General features: G+C 43.3%; 1 protein-coding gene across 1 annotated transcript in view; it reads left to right on the top strand.

Moving 5' to 3' along the window:
• Positions 1 to 18809, top strand: part of LOC121269325 (SWI/SNF-related matrix-associated actin-dependent regulator of chromatin subfamily B member 1-like) — a 274005-nt gene that overhangs the window by 145037 nt on the left and 110159 nt on the right. Inside the window, exons 4-5 of the mRNA XM_041173878.1 lie at positions 1150 to 1287; positions 2790 to 2917. Of these exons, the coding sequence (XP_041029812.1) occupies positions 1150 to 1287; positions 2790 to 2917 (266 nt within the window). The remainder of the gene's footprint in view (positions 1 to 1149; positions 1288 to 2789; positions 2918 to 18809) is intronic.

Below are 18809 nucleotides of genomic sequence, written 5' to 3'. Positions count from 1 at the left end.
TGGACATTGAAGTCCCCCACCCAGAGTACATTCTGCACCCTTACCACCCTCAGTGCTTCCTCCAAGTGATGTTCAACATGGAGGAAGCCCTGATTCATCAGCTGAGGGAGGGCGGTACGTGGTAATCAGCAGGAGGTTTCCTTGCCCATGTTTGACCTGATGACATGAGACTTCATGGGGTCCGGAGTCGATGTTGAGGACTCCCAGGGTAACTCCCTCCCGACTGTATATCACTGTGTCCCCACCTCTGCTGGATCTGTCCAGCCGGTGGGACAGGACATACCCAGGGATGGTGATGCTGGTGTCCGGGTCATTATCTGTAAGGTATGATTCTGTGAGGATGACTATGTCAGGCTGATGCTTGACTAGTCTGTGAGACAGCTCTCCCAATTTTGGCACTAGCCCCCAGATGTTAGTAAGGGGGACTTTGCAGGGTTGACAGGGCTGAGTTTGCCGTTGTTGTTTCCAGTGCCCAGGTCAATGCCTTGTGGTCCATCCTTTTTGTGACTTGGTAGCACCTGAGTGTCTTGCTAGGCCATTTCAGAGGGCATTTGGGAGTCAAGCACTTAGCTGTGGGTCTGGAATCATATGGGAACAGATTTCCCATATGGGCATTAGTGAAGCAGATAGGTTTTTAACGACAATCGACCATGGTCATCATTAGAGTTCCAGATGTTTTTATTAAATCCCACCATCTGCCATGTGATGGCAGGGATTTGAACCCAGGTCCCCAGAGCATCACCCTGCATCTCTGGATTACTAGTCCAGCAACAATACCACTGCACCATCGCCACCCCTTTACTATTGTGTCCCTCTGTGTGCATGAATCTTCTCAGCTACAGGCTCCTCAAAACACGACTGACTTAAATTGACTGACCCTTGGACTGACATGGATGGCCTGTCAACACACTCCCATAGGGTCTTGCCCTTTTTAAGAGGCAGGAACCAATGTAGCAGCATTGTAAAACCCTGTCCCTTTAAAGTTCCAAGGTCCGTCGACTGAACTTACACAGCACACAAACACATAATGAACGGGATTCATAACCATACATTCAGTGAATCAGTGCCAGTTTGGTCTGTCTTTCTTGCTTACTGCTCTCTCTCTCTCTCTCTCACTCTTTCATCCTCTATTCCACCCCCCCACTGCAGGGAACCAAAATCCAAGCGGAGCAACCAATGGGTGCCCACTCTGCCCAACAGCTCGCACCACCTGGATGCAGTACCCTGCTCGACTGCCATCAACAGGAACCGAATGGGACGAGACAAGAAGAGGGTCTTCCCTCTGTGGTGAGTCAGGTGGGCTGGGACAGAGGGAAGCAGGAGCTTCAAAGGAGCGCTGGGGGTGGAGGGGTTGGTGGTTGGGGCTTGGGGTGCTGGTATTAACAGGTATGCCCTACATGCTACCTTTGGTTGGTGGCGGGTGGTGTGGGCAAGTGTAAGCGTCCCAGTTGGGGGGGGATGGCAGTACACCCATGCATGGTGCCACCGGGCAGTCATTAGGCCGACTGGAGGCATCTCCTTTCAGTACCTGGGGCCTGGGCCACCACACACGGCACAGAACATCGGCCAGGCCTGAGCTGGAGCCTGCACCTGTGCCTGGCTGTCCAGGGGGGGTGTCAGTGTCAGAGGGTGCGTGGATGGGGTGGAGCGGTGGGCGGGTGTAGGGGGAATAGGGATGGGCAGTGATTACCACCCTCGACCTGATCACACCTCACCAACCTCATCGACTCCTTTCTCTACCTCGCTCCCTCTTTTATCCAGCAAGACCTGGACAATATCCAGGCTGGGACTAATAAGTGGAAAGTTACATTTGGGCCACACAAGATGCCAAGTGATGACCATCTCCAACAAGAGAGAATCTAGCCATCGCCCTTTGACACTCAATGGCATTAGCATCGCTGAATCCCCCACTATCAACATCCTGGGGGTTACCATTGACCAGAAACTGAACTGGACCAGCCATATAAATACTGTGGTTACAAGAGCAGGTCAGAGGCTGGGAATCCTGCGTTGAGTAACTCACCTCCTGACTCCCCAAAGCCTGTCCACCATCTACAAGGCACAAGTCAGGAGTATGATGGGATACTCCCCACTTGCCTGGATGAGTGCAACTCCCACAAGATTCAAGAAGCTCAACACCATCCAGGACAAAGCAGCCGAACTTGATCGACACCCCATCCACAAACATTCACTCCCTCCACCACCGACGCACAATAGCAGCAATGTGTGTACCATCTACAAGATGCACTGCAGGAATTCACCAAGGCTCCTTCGACAGCATCTTCCAAACCCACGACATCTACCACCTAGACTGAGAAGGGCAGCAGACATATGGGGAACACCACCATCTGGATGTTCCCCTCCGAGTCACTCACCATCCTGACTTGGAAATATATCGGCCTTTATTTCACTGTCGCTGGGTCAAAATCCTGGAACTCCCTCCCTAACAGCACTGTGGGTGTACTGACACCACAGGGACAAAATCCTGGAACGCCCTCCCTAACAGCGCTGTGAGCATACCTACACCACAGGGACAAAAACCTGGAACTCCCTCCCTAACAGCACTGTGGGTGTACCTAAACCACACGGACAAAATCCTGGAACTCCCTCCCTAACAGCACTGTGGGTGTACCTACACCACATGGACTGCAGCGGTTTAAGAAGGTAGCTCACCGCCACCCTCTCATGGGGCAAATAGGCATGGGTAATTAATGCTGACATACCTAATGGTGTCCAAATCACCTGAAAAGAACAGTTAATGAAAAAATCTCTTCACTGGGTTTCTGCAGTTTCGATGACCATGATCCAGCTGTCATCCACGAGAATGCAGCCCAGCCGGAGCTCCTGGTGCCCATTCGGCTGGACATGGAGATCGATGGGCAGAAACTGCGAGACACCTTCACCTGGAACATGAATGGTAAGGGGAGAGCACCGAGTGAGTAGCGGGGAAACACACTACTGTACGCTGGATTATCAGTCCAGTAACGTAACTCCTCCACTACTGTACCCTGGATTATCAGTCCAGTAACGTAACTACTATACTACTGTACGCTGGATTATCAGTCCAGTAATGTAACTCCTACACTACTGTACCCTGGATTATTAGTCCAGTAACGTAACCCCTACACTACTGTACCCTGGATTATCAGTCCAGTAACGTAACACATACACTACTGTACCCTGGATTATTAGTCCAGTAACATAACTCCTACATTACTGTACCCTGGATTATTAGTCCAGTAACATAACTCCTCCACTACTGTACCCTGGATTATTAGTCCAGTAACGTAACCCCTATACTACTGTACCCTGGATTATTAGTCCAGTAACGTAACTCCTACACTACTGTACAATGGATTATTAGTCCAGTAACGTAACCCATACACTACTGTACCCAGGATTATTAGTCCAGAAACGTAACCCCTACACTACTGTGCCCAGGATTATTAGTCCAGAAACATAACCGCTACACCACTGTGCCCTGGATTATTAGTCCAGTAACGTAAACCTTATACTACTGTACCCTGGATTATTAGTCCAGTAACGTAAACCTTATACTACTGTACCCTGGATTATCAGTCGGTAACGTAACTCCTACACTACTGTACGCTGGATTATCAGTCAAGTAACGTAACTCCTACACTTCTGTACGCTGGATTATTAGTCCAGTAACGTAACACCTACACTACTGTACGCTGGATTATCAGTCCAGTAACGTAACTCCTACACTACTGTACCCTGGATTATTAGTCCAGTAACGTAACTCCTACACTACTGTACCCTGGATTATTAGTCCAGTAACGTAACTCCTACACTACTGTACGCTGGATTATCAGTCCAGTAACATAACCCGTACACTACTGTACCGTGGATTATTAGTCCAGTAACATAACTCCGACACAACTGTACCCTGGATTATTAGTCCAGTAACGTAACTCCTACACTACTGTACCCTGGATCATTAGTCCAGTAATGTAACTCCTACACTACTGTACCTTGGAATAGTAGTCCAGTAACGTAACACCTACACTACTGTACACTGGATTATCAGTCCAGTAACATAACTCCTACACTACTGTACCCTGGATTATTAGTCCAGTAACGTAACCCCTACACTACTGTACCCTGAATTATTAGTCCAGTAACGTAACTCCCACACTACTGTACACTGGATTATTAGTCCAGAAACGTAACCCATACACTACTGTACCCAGGATTATTAGTCCAGAAACATAACCGCTACACTACTGTGCCCTGGATTATTAGTCCAGTAACGTAAACCTTATACTACTGTACCCTGGATTATTAGTACAGTAACGTAAACCTTATACTACTGTAGCCTGGATTATCAGTCCGGTAACGTAACTCCTACACTACTGTATGCTGGATTATCAGTCCAGTAACGTAACCCATACACTACTGTACCGTGGATTATTAGTCCAGTAACATAACTCCGACACTACTGTACCCTGGATTATTAGTCCAGTAACGTAACCCCTACACTACTGTACCCTGGATCATTAGTCCAGTAACGTAACTCCTACACCACTGTACCTTGGAATAGTAGTCCAGCAACGTAACTCCTACACTACTGTACGCTGGATTATTAGTCCAGTAACGTAACACCTACACTACTGTATGCTGGATTATCAGTCCAGTAACGTAACTCCTACACTACTGTACCCTGGATTATTAGTCCAGTAACAGAACTCCTACACTACTGTGCCCTGGATTATTAGTCCAGTAACGTAACTCCTACACTACTGTACGCTGGATTAACAGTCCAGTAACGTAACCCATGCACTACTGTACCGTGGATTATTAGTCCAGTAACATAACTCCGATACTACTGTACCCTGGATTATTAGTCCAGTAACATAACTCCTACACTACTGTGCCCTGGATTATTAGTCCAGTAACGTAACTCCTACACTACTGTACGCTGGATTAACAGTCCAGTAACGTAACCCATACACTACTGTACCGTGCATTATTAGTCCAGTAATATAACTCCGACACTACTGTACCCTGGATTATTAGTCCAGTAACGTAACTCCTACACTACTGTACCCTGGATCATTAGTCTAGTAACGTAACTCCTACACTACTGTACCCTGGAATAGTAGTCCAGTAATGTAACACCTACACTACTGTACACTGGATTATTAGTCCAGTAACGTAACCCTTATACACTGTACCCTAGATTATTAGTCCAATAACGTCTCCCCTATACTACTGTATCCTGGATTATTAGTCCAGTAACGTAACCGATACATTACTGTACCCTGGATTATTTGTCCAGTAACATAACCCTTATGCTACTGTACCCTGGGTTATTAGTCCAGTGACGTAACCCCTACACTACTGTACCCAGGATTATTAGTCCAGAAACGTCAGCCCTACACTACAGTACCCAGGATTATTAGTCCAGAAATGTAACCCCTACACTACTGTACCCAGGATTATTAGTCCAGTAATATAACTGCTACACTACAGTACGCTGGGTTATCAGTCAAGTAATGTAACTCCTACACTACTGTACGATGGATTATTAGTCCAGTAACGTAACCCTTATATTACTGTACCCTGGATTATTAGTCCAGTAACGTAAACCTTATACTACTGTACCCTGGATTATTAGTCCAGTAACGTAAACCTTATACTACTGTAGCCTGGATTATCAGTCCGGTAACGTAACTCCTACACTACTGTACCCAGGATTATTAGTCCAGAAACGTCAGCCCTACACTACGGTACCCAGGATTATTAGTCCAGAAACGTAACCCCTACACTACTGTACCCAGGATTATTAGTCCAGTAATGTAACTCCTACACTACAGTACGCTGGGTTATCAGTCAAGTAATGTAACTCCTACACTACTGTACGATGGATTATTAGTCAAGTAACGTAACTCCTACACTAATGTACGCTGGATTATCAGTCCAGTAACGTAACCCATACACTACTGTACCCTGGATTATTAGTCCAGTAACGTAACCCCTACACTACTGTACCCTGGATCATTAGTCCAGTAACGTAACTCCTACAACACTGTACCTTGGAATAGTAGTCCAGAAACGTAACGCCTACACTACTGTGCCCAGGATTATTAGTCCAGAAACATAACCGCTACACTACTGTGCCCTGGATTATTAGTCCAGTAATGTAAACCTTATACTGCTGTACCCTGGATTATTAGTCCAGTAACGTAAACCTTATACTACTGTAGCCTGGACTATCAGTCCGGTAATGTAACTCCTACACTACTGTACGCTGGATTATCAGTCAAGTAACGTAACTCCTACACTACTGTACGCTGGATTATTAGTCCAGTAACGTAACACCTACACTACTGTATGCTGGATTATCAGTCCATTAACGTAACTCCTACACTACTGTACCCTGGATTATTAGTCCAGTAACATAACTCCTACACTACTGTGCCCTGGATTATTAGTCCAGTAACGTAACTCCTACACTACTGTACGCTGGATTGACAGTCCAGTAACGTAACCCATACACTATTGTACCGTGGATTATTAGTCCAGTAACATAACTCCGACACTACTGTACCCTGGATTATTAGTCCAGTAACGTAACTCCTACACTACTTTACCCTGGATCATTAGTCTAGTAACGTAACTCCTACACTACTGTACCCTGGAATAGTAGTCCAGTAATGTAACACCTACACTACTTTACACTGGATTATCAGTCCAGTAACGTAACTCCTACAATACTTTTCACTGGATTATCAGTCCAGTAATGTAACTGCTACACTACTGTACACTGGATTATTAGTCCAGTAACGTAACCCTTATACCCTGTACCCTAGGTTATTAGTCCAGTAACATAACCCTTATACTACTGTACCCTGGATTATTAGTCCAGTAACGTAACCCCTACACTACTGTACCCAGGATTATTAGTCCAGAATCGTCACCCCTACACTACGGTACCCAGGATTATTAGTCCAGAAACGTAACCCCTACACTACTGTACCCAGGATTATTAGTCCAGTAATGTAACTGCTACACTACAGTACGCTGGGTTATCAGTCAAGTAATGTAACTCCTACACTACTGTACGATGGATTATTAGTCCAGTAACGTAACCCTTATATTACTGTACCCTGGATTATTAGTCCAGTAACGTAACTCCTACACTACTGTACCCTGGATTATTAGTCCAGTAACATAACCCCTACACTGCAGTAGACTGAATTATTAGTCCAGTAATGTAACTGCTACACTACTGTACCCTGGATTATTAGTCCAGTAACGTAACTCCTACACTACTGTACGCTGGATTATCAGTCCAGTAACGTAACCCATACACTACTGTACCCTGGATTCTTAGTCCAGTAACATAACTCCTACACTACTTTACCGTGGATTATTAGTCCAGTAACGTAACTCCTACACTACTGTACCCTGGATTATTAGTCCAGTAACGTAACTCCTTCACTACTGTACCCTGGATCATTAGTCCAGTAACGTAACTCCTACACCACTGTACCTTGGAATAGTAGTCCAGAAACGTAACTCCTACACTACTGTACGCTGGATTATTAGTCCAGTAACGTAACACCTACACTACTGTATGCTGGATTATCAGTCCAGTAACGTAACTCCTACACTACTGTACGCTGGATTAACAGTCCAGTAACGTAACCCATACACTACTGTACCGCGGATTATTAGTCCAGTAATATAACTCCGACACTACTGTACCCTGGATTATTAGTCCACTAACGTAACTCCTACACTACTGTACCCTGGATCATTAGTCTAGTAACGTAACTCCTACACTACTGTACCCTGGAATAGTAGTCCAGTAATGTAACACCTACACTACTGTACACTGGATTATTAGTCCAGTAACGTAACCCTTATACACTGTACCCTAGATTATTAGTCCAATAACGTCTCCCCTATACTACTGTACCCTGGATTATTAGTCCAGTAACGTAACCGATACATTACTGTACCCTGGATTATTTGTCCAGTAACATAACCCTTATGCTACTGTACCCTGGGTTATTAGTCCAGTGACGTAACCCCTACACTACTGTACCCAGGATTATTAGTCCAGAAACATAACCCCTACACTATTGTACCCTGGATTATTAGCCCAGTAACATAACCCTTATACCACTGTACCCTGGATTATTAGTCCAGTAACGTAACCCCTACACTACAGTACCCAGGATTATTAGTCCAGAAACGTAACCCCTACACTACTGTACCCAGGATTATTAGTCCAGTAATGTAACTCCTACACTACAGTACGCTGGGTTATCAGTCAAGTAATGTAACTCCTACACTACTGTACGATGGATTATTAGTCCAGTAACGTAACCCTTATATTACTGTACCCTGGATTATTAATCCAGTAACGTAAACCTTATACTACTGTACCCTGGATTATTAGTCCAGTAACGTAAACCTTATACTACTGTAGCCTGGATTATCAGTCCGGTAACGTAACTCCTACACTACTGTACCCAGGATTATTAGTCCAGAAACGTCAGCCCTACACTACGGTACCCAGGATTATTAGTCCAGAAACGTAACCCCTACACTACTGTACCCAGGATTATTAGTCCAGTAATGTAAGTCCTACACTACAGTACGCTGGGTTATCAGTCAAGTAATGTAACTCCTACACTACTGTACGATGGATTATTAGTCAAGTAACGTAACTCCTACACTAATGTACGCTGGATTATCAGTCCAGTAACGTAACCCATACACTACTGTACCCTGGATTATTAGTCCAGTAACGTAACCCCTACACTACTGTACCCTGGATCATTAGTCCAGTAACGTAACTCCTACAACACTGTACCTTGGAATAGTAGTCCAGAAACGTAACGCCTACACTACTGTGCCCAGAATTATTAGTCCAGAAACATAACCGCTACACTACTGTGCCCTGGATTATTAGTCCAGTAATGTAAACCTTATACTACTGTACCCTGGATTATTAGTCCAGTAACGTAAACCTTATACTACTGTAGCCTGGATTATCAGTCCGGTAATGTAACTCCTACACTACTGTACGCTGGATTATCAGTCAAGTAACGTAACTCCTACACTACTGTACGCTGGATTATTAGTCCAGTAACGTAACACCTACACTACTGTATGCTGGATTATCAGTCCAGTAACGTAACTCCTACACTACTGTACCCTGGATTATTAGTCCAGTAACATAACTCCTACACTACTGTGCCCTGGATTATTAGTCCAGTAACGTAACCCCTACACTACTGTACCCAGGATTATTAGTCCAGTAATGTAACTGCTACACTACAGTACGCTGGGTTATCAGTCAAGTAATGTAACTCCTACACTACTGTACGATGGATTATTAGTCCAGTAACGTAACCCTTATATTACTGTACCCTGGATTATTAGTCCAGTAACGTAACTCCTACACTACTGTACCCTGGATTATTAGTCCAGTAACATAACCCCTACACTGCAGTAGACTGAATTATTAGTCCAGTAATGTAACTGCTACACTACTGTACCCTGGATTATTAGTCCAGTAACGTAACTCCTACACTACTGTACGCTGGATTATCAGTCCAGTAACGTAACCCATACACTACTGTACCCTGGATTCTTAGTCCAGTAACATAACTCCTACACTACTTTACCGTGGATTATTAGTCCAGTAACGTAACTCCTACACTACTGTACCCTGGATTAACAGTCCAGTAACGTAACTCCTACACTACTGTACCCTGGATCATTAGTCCAGTAACGTAACTCCTACACCACTGTACCTTGGAATAGTAGTCCAGAAACGTAACTCCTACACTACTGTACGCTGGATTATTAGTCCAGTAACGTAACACCTACACTACTGTATGCTGGATTATCAGTCCAGTAACGTAACTCCTACACTACTGTACGCTGGATTAACAGTCCAGTAACGTAACCCATACACTACTGTACCGTGGATTATTAGTCCAGTAATATAACTCCGACACTACTGTACCCTGGATTATTAGTCCAGTAACGTAACTCCTACACTACTGTACCCTGGAATAGTAGTCCAGTAATGTAACACCTACACTACTGTACACTGGATTATTAGTCCAGTAACGTAACCCTTATACACTGTACCCTAGAATATTAGTCCAATAACGTCTCCCCTATACTACTGTACCCTGGATTATTAGTCCAGTAACGTAACCGATACATTACTGTACCCTGGATTATTTGTCCAGTAACGTAACCCTTATGCTACTGTACCCTGGGTTATTAGTCCAGTGACGTAACCCCTACACTACTGTACCCAGGATTATTAGTCCAGAAACATAACCCCTACACTATTGTACCCTGGATTATTAGTCCAGTAACATAACCCTTATACCACTGTACCCTGGATTATTAGTCCAGTAACGTAACCCCTACACTACTGTACCCAGGATTATTAGTCCAGAAACGTCAGCCCTACACTACAGTACCCAGGATTATTAGTCCAGAAACGTAACCCCTACACTACTGTACCCAGGATTATTAGTCCAGTAATATAACTGCTACACTACAGTACGCTGGGTTATCAGTCAAGTAATGTAACTCCTACACTACTGTACGATGGATTATTAGTCCAGTAACGTAACCCTTATATTACTGTACCCTGGATTATTAGTCCAGTAACGTAAACCTTATACTACTGTACCCTGGATTATTAGTCCAGTAACGTAAACCTTATACTACTGTAGCCTGGATTATCAGTCCGGTAACGTAACTCCTACACTACTGTACCCAGGATTATTAGTCCAGAAACGTCAGCCCTACACTACGGTACCCAGGATTATTAGTCCAGAAACGTAACCCCTACACTACTGTACCCAGGATTATTAGTCCAGTAATGTAAGTCCTACACTACAGTACGCTGGGTTATCAGTCAAGTAATGTAACTCCTACACTACTGTACGATGGATTATTAGTCAAGTAACGTAACTCCTACACTAATGTACGCTGGATTATCAGTCCAGTAACGTAACCCATACACTACTGTACCCAGGATTATTAGTCCAGTAACGTAACCCCTACACTACTGTACCCTGGATCATTAGTCCAGTAACGTAACTCCTACAACACTGTACCTTGGAATAGTAGTCCAGAAACGTAACGCCTACACTACTGTGCCCAGGATTATTAGTCCAGAAACATAACCGCGACACTACTGTGCCCTGGATTATTAGTCCAGTAATGTAAACCTTAGACTGCTGTACCCTGGATTATTAGTCCAGTAACGTAAACCTTATACTACTGTAGCCTGGACTATCAGTCCGGTAATGTAACTCCTACACTACTGTACGCTGGATTATCAGTCAAGTAACGTAACTCCTACACTACTGTACGCTGGATTATTAGTCCAGTAACGTAACACCTACACTACTGTATGCTGGATTATCAGTCCAGTAACGTAACTCCTACACTACTGTACCCTGGATTATTAGTCCAGTAACATAACTCCTACACTACTGTGCCCTGGATTATTAGTCCAGTAACGTAACTCCTACACTACTGTACGCTGGATTGACAGTCCAGTAACGTAACCCATACACTACTGTACCGTGGATTATTAGTCCAGTAACATAACTCCGACACTACTGTACCCTGGATTATTAGTCCAGTAACGTAACTCCTACACTACTTTACCCTGGATCATTAGTCTAGTAACGTAACTCCTACACTACTGTACCCTGGAATAGTAGTCCAGTAATGTAACACCTACACTACTTTACACTGGATTATCAGTCCAGTAACGTAACTCCTACAATACTTTTCACTGGATTATCAGTCCAGTAATGTAACTGCTACACTACTGTACACTGGATTATTAGTCCAGTAACGTAACCCTTATACACTGTACCCTAGGTTATTAGTCCAATAACGTCTCCCCTATACTACTGTACCCTGGATTATTAGTCCAGTAACGTAACCGATACATTACTGTACCCTGGATTATTAGTCCAGTAACATAACGCTTATGCTACTGTACCCTGGGTTATTAGTCCAGTGACGTAACCCCTACACTACTGTACCCAGGATTATTAGTCCAGAAACGTAACCCCTACACTATTGTACCCTGGATTATTAGTCCAGTAACATAACCCTTATACTACTGTACCCTGGATTATTAGTCCAGTAACGTAACCCCTACACTACTGTACCCAGGATTATTAGTCCAGAAACGTCACCCCTACACTACGGTACCCAGGATTATTAGTCCAGAAACGTAACCCCTACACTACTGTACCCAGGATTATTAGTCCAGTAATGTAACTGCTACACTACAGTACGCTGGGTTATCAGTCAAGTAATGTAACTCCTACACTACTGTACGATGGATTATTAGTCCAGTAACGTAACCCTTATATTACTGTACCCTGGATTATTAGTCCAGTAACGTAACTCCTACACTACTGTACCCTGGATTATTAGTCCAGTAACATAACCCCTACACTGCAGTAGACTGAATTATTAGTCCAGTAATGTAACTGCTACACTACTGTACCCTGGATTATTAGTCCAGTAACGTAACTCCTACACTACTGTACGCTGGATTATCAGTCCAGTAACGTAACCCATACACTACTGTACCCTGGATTCTTAGTCCAGTAACATAACTCCTACACTACTTTACCGTGGATTATTAGTCCAGTAACGTAACTCCTACACTACTGTACCCTGGATTATTAGTCCAGTAACGTAACTCCTACACTACTGTACCCTGGATCATTAGTCCAGTAACGTAACTCCTACACCACTGTACCTTGGAATAGTAGTCCAGAAACGTAACTCCTACACTACTGTACGCTGGATTATTAGTCCAGTAACGTAACACCTACACTACTGTATGCTGGATTATCAGTCCAGTAACGTAACTCCTACACTACTGTACGCTGGATTAACAGTCCAGTAACGTAACCCATACACTACTGTACCGTGGATTATTAGTCCAGTAATATAACTCCGACACTACTGTACCCTGGATTATTAGTCCAGTAACGTAACTCCTACACTACTGTACCCTGGATCATTAGTCTAGTAACGTAACTCCTACACTACTGTACCCTGGAATAGTAGTCCAGTAATGTAACACCTACACTACTGTACACTGGATTATTAGTCCAGTAACGTAACCCTTATACACTGTACCCTAGATTATTAGTCCAATAACGTCTGCCCTATACTACTGTACCCTGGATTATTAGTCCAGTAACGTAACCGATACATTACTGTACCCTGGATTATTTGTCCAGTAACATAACCCTTATGCTACTGTACCCTGGGTTATTAGTCCAGTGACGTAACCCCTACACTACTGTACCCAGGATTATTAGTCCAGAAACATAACCCCTACACTATTGTACCCTGGATTATTAGTCCAGTAACATAACCCTTATACCACTGTACCCTGGATTATTAGTCCAGTAACGTAACCCCTACACTACAGTACCCAGGATTATTAGTCCAGAAACGTAACCCCTACACTACTGTACCCAGGATTATTAGTCCAGTAATGTAACTCCTACACTACAGTTCGCTGGGTTATCAGTCAAGTAATGTAACTCCTACACTACTGTACGATGGATTATTAGTCCAGTAACGTAACTCCTACACTACTGTACCCAGGATTATTAGTCCAGTAACGTAAACCTTATATTACTGTACCCTGGATTATTAGTCCAGTAACGTAAACCTTATACTACTGTACCCTGGATTATTAGTCCAGTAACGTAAACCTTATACTACTGTAGCCTGGATTATCAGTCCGGTAACGTAACTCCTACACTACTGTACCCAGGATTATTAGTCCAGAAACGTCAGCCCTACACTACGGTACCCAGGATTATTAGTCCAGAAACGTAACCCCTACACTACTGTACCCAGGATTGTTAGTCCAGTAATGTAAGTCCTACACTACAGTACGCTGGGTTATCAGTCAAGTAATGTAACTCCTACACTACTGTACGATGGATTATTAGTCAAGTAACGTAACTCCTACACTAATGTACGCTGGATTATCAGTCCAGTAACGTAACCCATACACTACTGTACCCTGGATTATTAGTCCAGTAACGTAACCCCTACACTACTGTACCCTGGATCATTAGTCCAGTAACGTAACTCCTACAACACTGTACCTTGGAATAGTAGTCCAGAAACGTAACGCCTACACTACTGTGCCCAGGATTATTAGTCCAGAAACATAACCGCTACACTACTGTGCCCTGGATTATTAGTCCAGTAATGTAAACCTTATACTACTGTACCCTGGATTATTAGTCCAGTAACGTAAACCTTATACTACTGTAGCCTGGATTATCAGTCCGGTAATGTAACTCCTACACTACTGTACGCTGGATTATCAGTCAAGTAACGTAACTCCTACACTACTGTACGCTGGATTATTAGTCCAGTAACGTAACACCTACACTACTGTATGCTGGATTATCAGTCCAGTAACGTAACTCCTACACTACTGTACCCTGGATTATTAGTCCAGTAACATAACTCCTACACTACTGTGCCCTGGATTATTAGTCCAGTAACGTAACTCCTACACTACTGTACGCTGGATTGACAGTCCAGTAACGTAACCCATACACTACTGTACCGTGGATTATTAGTCCAGTAACATAACTCCGACACTACTGTACCCTGGATTATTAGTCCAGTAATGTAACTCCTACACTACTTTACCCTGGATCATTAGTCTAGTAACGTAACTCCTACACTACTGTACCCTGGAATAGTAGTCCAGTAATGTAACACCTACACTACTTTACACTGGATTATCAGTCCAGTAACGTAACTCCTACAATACTTTTCACTGGATTATCAGTCCAGTAATGTAACTGCTACACTACTGTACACTGGATTATTAGTCCAGTAACGTAACCCTTATACACTGTACCCTAGATTATTAGTCCAATAACATCTCCCCTATACTACTGTACCCTGGATTATTAGTCGAGTAACGTAACCGATACATTACTGTACCCTGGTTTATTAGTCCAGTAACATAACCCTTATGCTACTGTACCCTGGGTTATTAGTCCAGTGACGTAACCCCTACACTACTGTACCCAGGATTATTAGTCCAGAAACGTAACCCCTACACTATTGTACCCTGGATTATTAGTCCAGTAACATAACCCTTATACTACTGTACCCTGGATTATTAGTCCAGTAACGTAACCCCTACACTACTGTACCCAGGATTATTAGTCCAGAAACGTCACCCCTACACTACGGTACCCAGGATTATTAGTCCAGAAACGTAACCCCTACACTACTGTACCCAGGATTATTAGTCCAGTAATGTAACTGCTACACTACAGTACGCTGGGTTATCAGTCAAGTAATGTAACTCCTACACTACTGTACGATGGATTATTAGTCCAGTAACGTAACCCTTATATTACTGTACCCTGGATTATTAGTCCAGTAACGTAACTCCTACACTACTGTACCCTGGATTATTAGTCCAGTAACATAACCCCTACACTGCAGTAGACTGAATTATTAGTCCAGTAATGTAACTGCTACACTACTGTACCCTGGATTATTAGTCCAGTAACGTAACTCCTACACTACTGTACGCTGGATTATCAGTCCAGTAACGTAACCCATACACTACTGTACCCTGGATTCTTAGTCCAGTAACATAACTCCTACACTACTTTACCGTGGATTATTAGTCCAGTAACGTAACTCCTACACTACTGTACCCTGGATTATTAGTCCAGTAACGTAACTCCTACACTACTGTACCCTGGATCATTAGTCCAGTAACGTAACTCCTACACCACTGTACCTTAGAATAGTAGTCCAGAAACGTAACTCCTACACTACTGTACGCTGGATTATTAGTCCAGTAATGTAACACCTACACTACTGTATGCTGGATTATCAGTCCAGTAACGTAACTCCTACACTACTGTACCCTGGATTATTAGTCCAGTAACATAACTCCTACACTACTGTGCCCTGGATTATTAGTCCAGTAACGTAACTCCTACACTACTGTACGCTGGATTAACAGTCCAGTAACGTAACCCATACACTACTGTACCGTGGATTATTAGTCCAGTAACATAACTCCGACACAACTGTACCCTGGATTATTAGTCCAGTAACATAACTCCTACACTACTGTGCCCTGGATTATTAGTCCAGTAACGTAACTCCTACACTACTGTACGCTGGATTATCAGTCCAGTAACGTAACCCATACACTACTGTACCCTGGATTCTTAGTCCAGTAACATAACTCCTACACTACTTTACCGTGGATTATTAGTCCAGTAACGTAACTCCTACACTACTGTACCCTGGATTATTAGTCCAGTAACGTAACTCCTTCACTACTGTACCCTGGATCATTAGTCCAGTAACGTAACTCCTACACCACTGTACCTTGGAATAGTAGTCCAGAAACGTCACTCCTACACTACTGTACGCTGGATTATTAGTCCAGTAACGTAACACCTACACTACTGTATGCTGGATTATCAGTCCAGTAACGTAACTCCTACACTACTGTACGCTGGATTAACAGTCCAGTAACGTAACCCATACACTACTGTACCGCGGATTATTAGTCCAGTAATATAACTCCGACACTACTGTACCCTGGATTATTAGTCCACTAACGTAACTCCTACACTACTGTACCCTGGATCATTAGTCTAGTAACGTAACTCCTACACTACTGTACCCTGGAATAGTAGTCCAGTAATGTAACACCTACACTACTGTACACTGGATTATTAGTCCAGTAACGTAACCCTTATACACTGTACCCTAGATTATTAGTCCAATAACGTCTCCCCTATACTACTGTACCCTGGATTATTAGTCCAGTAACGTAACCGATACATTACTGTACCCTGGATTATTAGTCCAGTAACATAACCCTTATGCTACTGTACCCTGGGTTATTAGTCCAGTGACGTAACCCCTACACTACTGTACCCAGGATTATTAGTCCAGAAACATAACCCCTACACTATTGTACCCTGGATTATTAGTCCAGTAACATAACCCTTATACTACTGTACCCTGGATTATTAGTCCAGTAACGTAACCCCTACACTACTGTACCCAGGATTATTAGTCCAGAAACGTCAGCCCTACACTACAGTACCCAGGATTATTAGTCCAGAAACGTAACCCCTACACTACTGTACCCAGGATTATTAGTCCAGTAATGTAACTCCTACACTACAGTACGCTGGGTTATCAGTCAAGTAATGTAACTCCTACACTACTGTACGATGGATTATTAGTCCAGTAACGTAACCCTTATATTACTGTACCCTGGATTATTAGTCCAGTAACGTAAACCTTATACTACTGTACCCTGGATTATTAGTCCAGTATCGTAAACCTTATACTACTGTAGCCTGGATTATCAGTCTGGTAACGTAACTCCTACACTACTGTACCCAGGATTATTAGTCCAGAAACGTCAGCCCTACACTACGGTACCCAGGATTATTAGTCCAGAAACGTAACCCCTACACTACTGTACCCAGGATTATTAGTCCAGTAATGTAAGTCCTACACTACAGTACGCTGGGTTATCAGTCAAGTAATGTAACTCCTACACTACTGTACGATGGATTATTAGTCAAGTAACGTAACTCCTACACTAATGTACGCTGGATTATCAGTCCAGTAACGTAACCCATACACTACTGTACCCTGGATTATTAGTCCAGTAACGTAACCCCTACACTACTGTACCCTGGATCATTAGTCCAGTAACGTAACTCCTACACCACTGTACCTTGGAATAGTAGTCCAGAAACGTAACGCCTACACTACTGTGCCCAGGATTATTAGTCCAGAAACATAACCGCTACACTACTGTGCCCTGGATTATTAGTCCAGTAATGTAAACCTTATACTACTGTACCCTGGATTATTAGTCCAGTAACGTAAACCTTATACTACTGTAGCCTGGATTATCAGTCCGGTAATGTAACTCCTACACTACTGTACGCTGGATTATCAGTCAAGTAACGTAACTCCTACACTACTGTACGCTGGATTATTAGTCCAGTAACGTAACACCTACACTACTGTATGCTGGATTATCAGTCCAGTAACGTAACTCCTACACTACTGTACGCTGGATTGACAGTCCAGTAACGTAACCCATACACTATTGTACCGTGGATTATTAGTCCAGTAACATAACTCCGACACTACTGTACCCTGGATTATTAGTCCAGTAACGTAACTCCTACACTACTGTACCCTGGATCATTAGTCTAGTAACGTAACTCCTACACTACTGTACCCTGGAATAGTAGTCCAGTAATGTAACACCTACACTACTGTACACTGGATTATCAGTCCAGTAACGTAACTCCTACAATACTTTTCACTGGATTATCAGTCCAGTAATGTAACTGCTACACTACTGTACACTGGATTATTAGTCCAGTAACGTAACCCTTATACACTGTACCCTAGATTATTAGTCCAATAACGTCTCCCCTATACTACAGTACCCTGGATTATTAGTCCAGTAACATAACCCTTATGCTACTGTACCCTGGGTTATTAGTCCAGTGATGTAACCCCAAACTACTGTACCCAGGATTATTAGTCCAGAAACGTAACCCCTTACCTATTGTACCCTGGATTATTAGTCCAGTAACATAACCCTTATACTACTGTACCCTGGATTATTAGTCCAGTAACGTAACCCCTACACTACTGTACCCAGGATTATTAGTCCAGAAACGTCACCCCGA

Source organism: Carcharodon carcharias, chromosome 24 (assembly GCF_017639515.1).
Source record: "Carcharodon carcharias isolate sCarCar2 chromosome 24, sCarCar2.pri, whole genome shotgun sequence".
NCBI classification, from domain to species: domain Eukaryota; kingdom Metazoa; phylum Chordata; class Chondrichthyes; order Lamniformes; family Lamnidae; genus Carcharodon; species Carcharodon carcharias.
The sequence above is the reverse complement of the archived record's forward strand: the minus strand, read 5'-3'. Positions and strand labels throughout refer to the sequence as shown.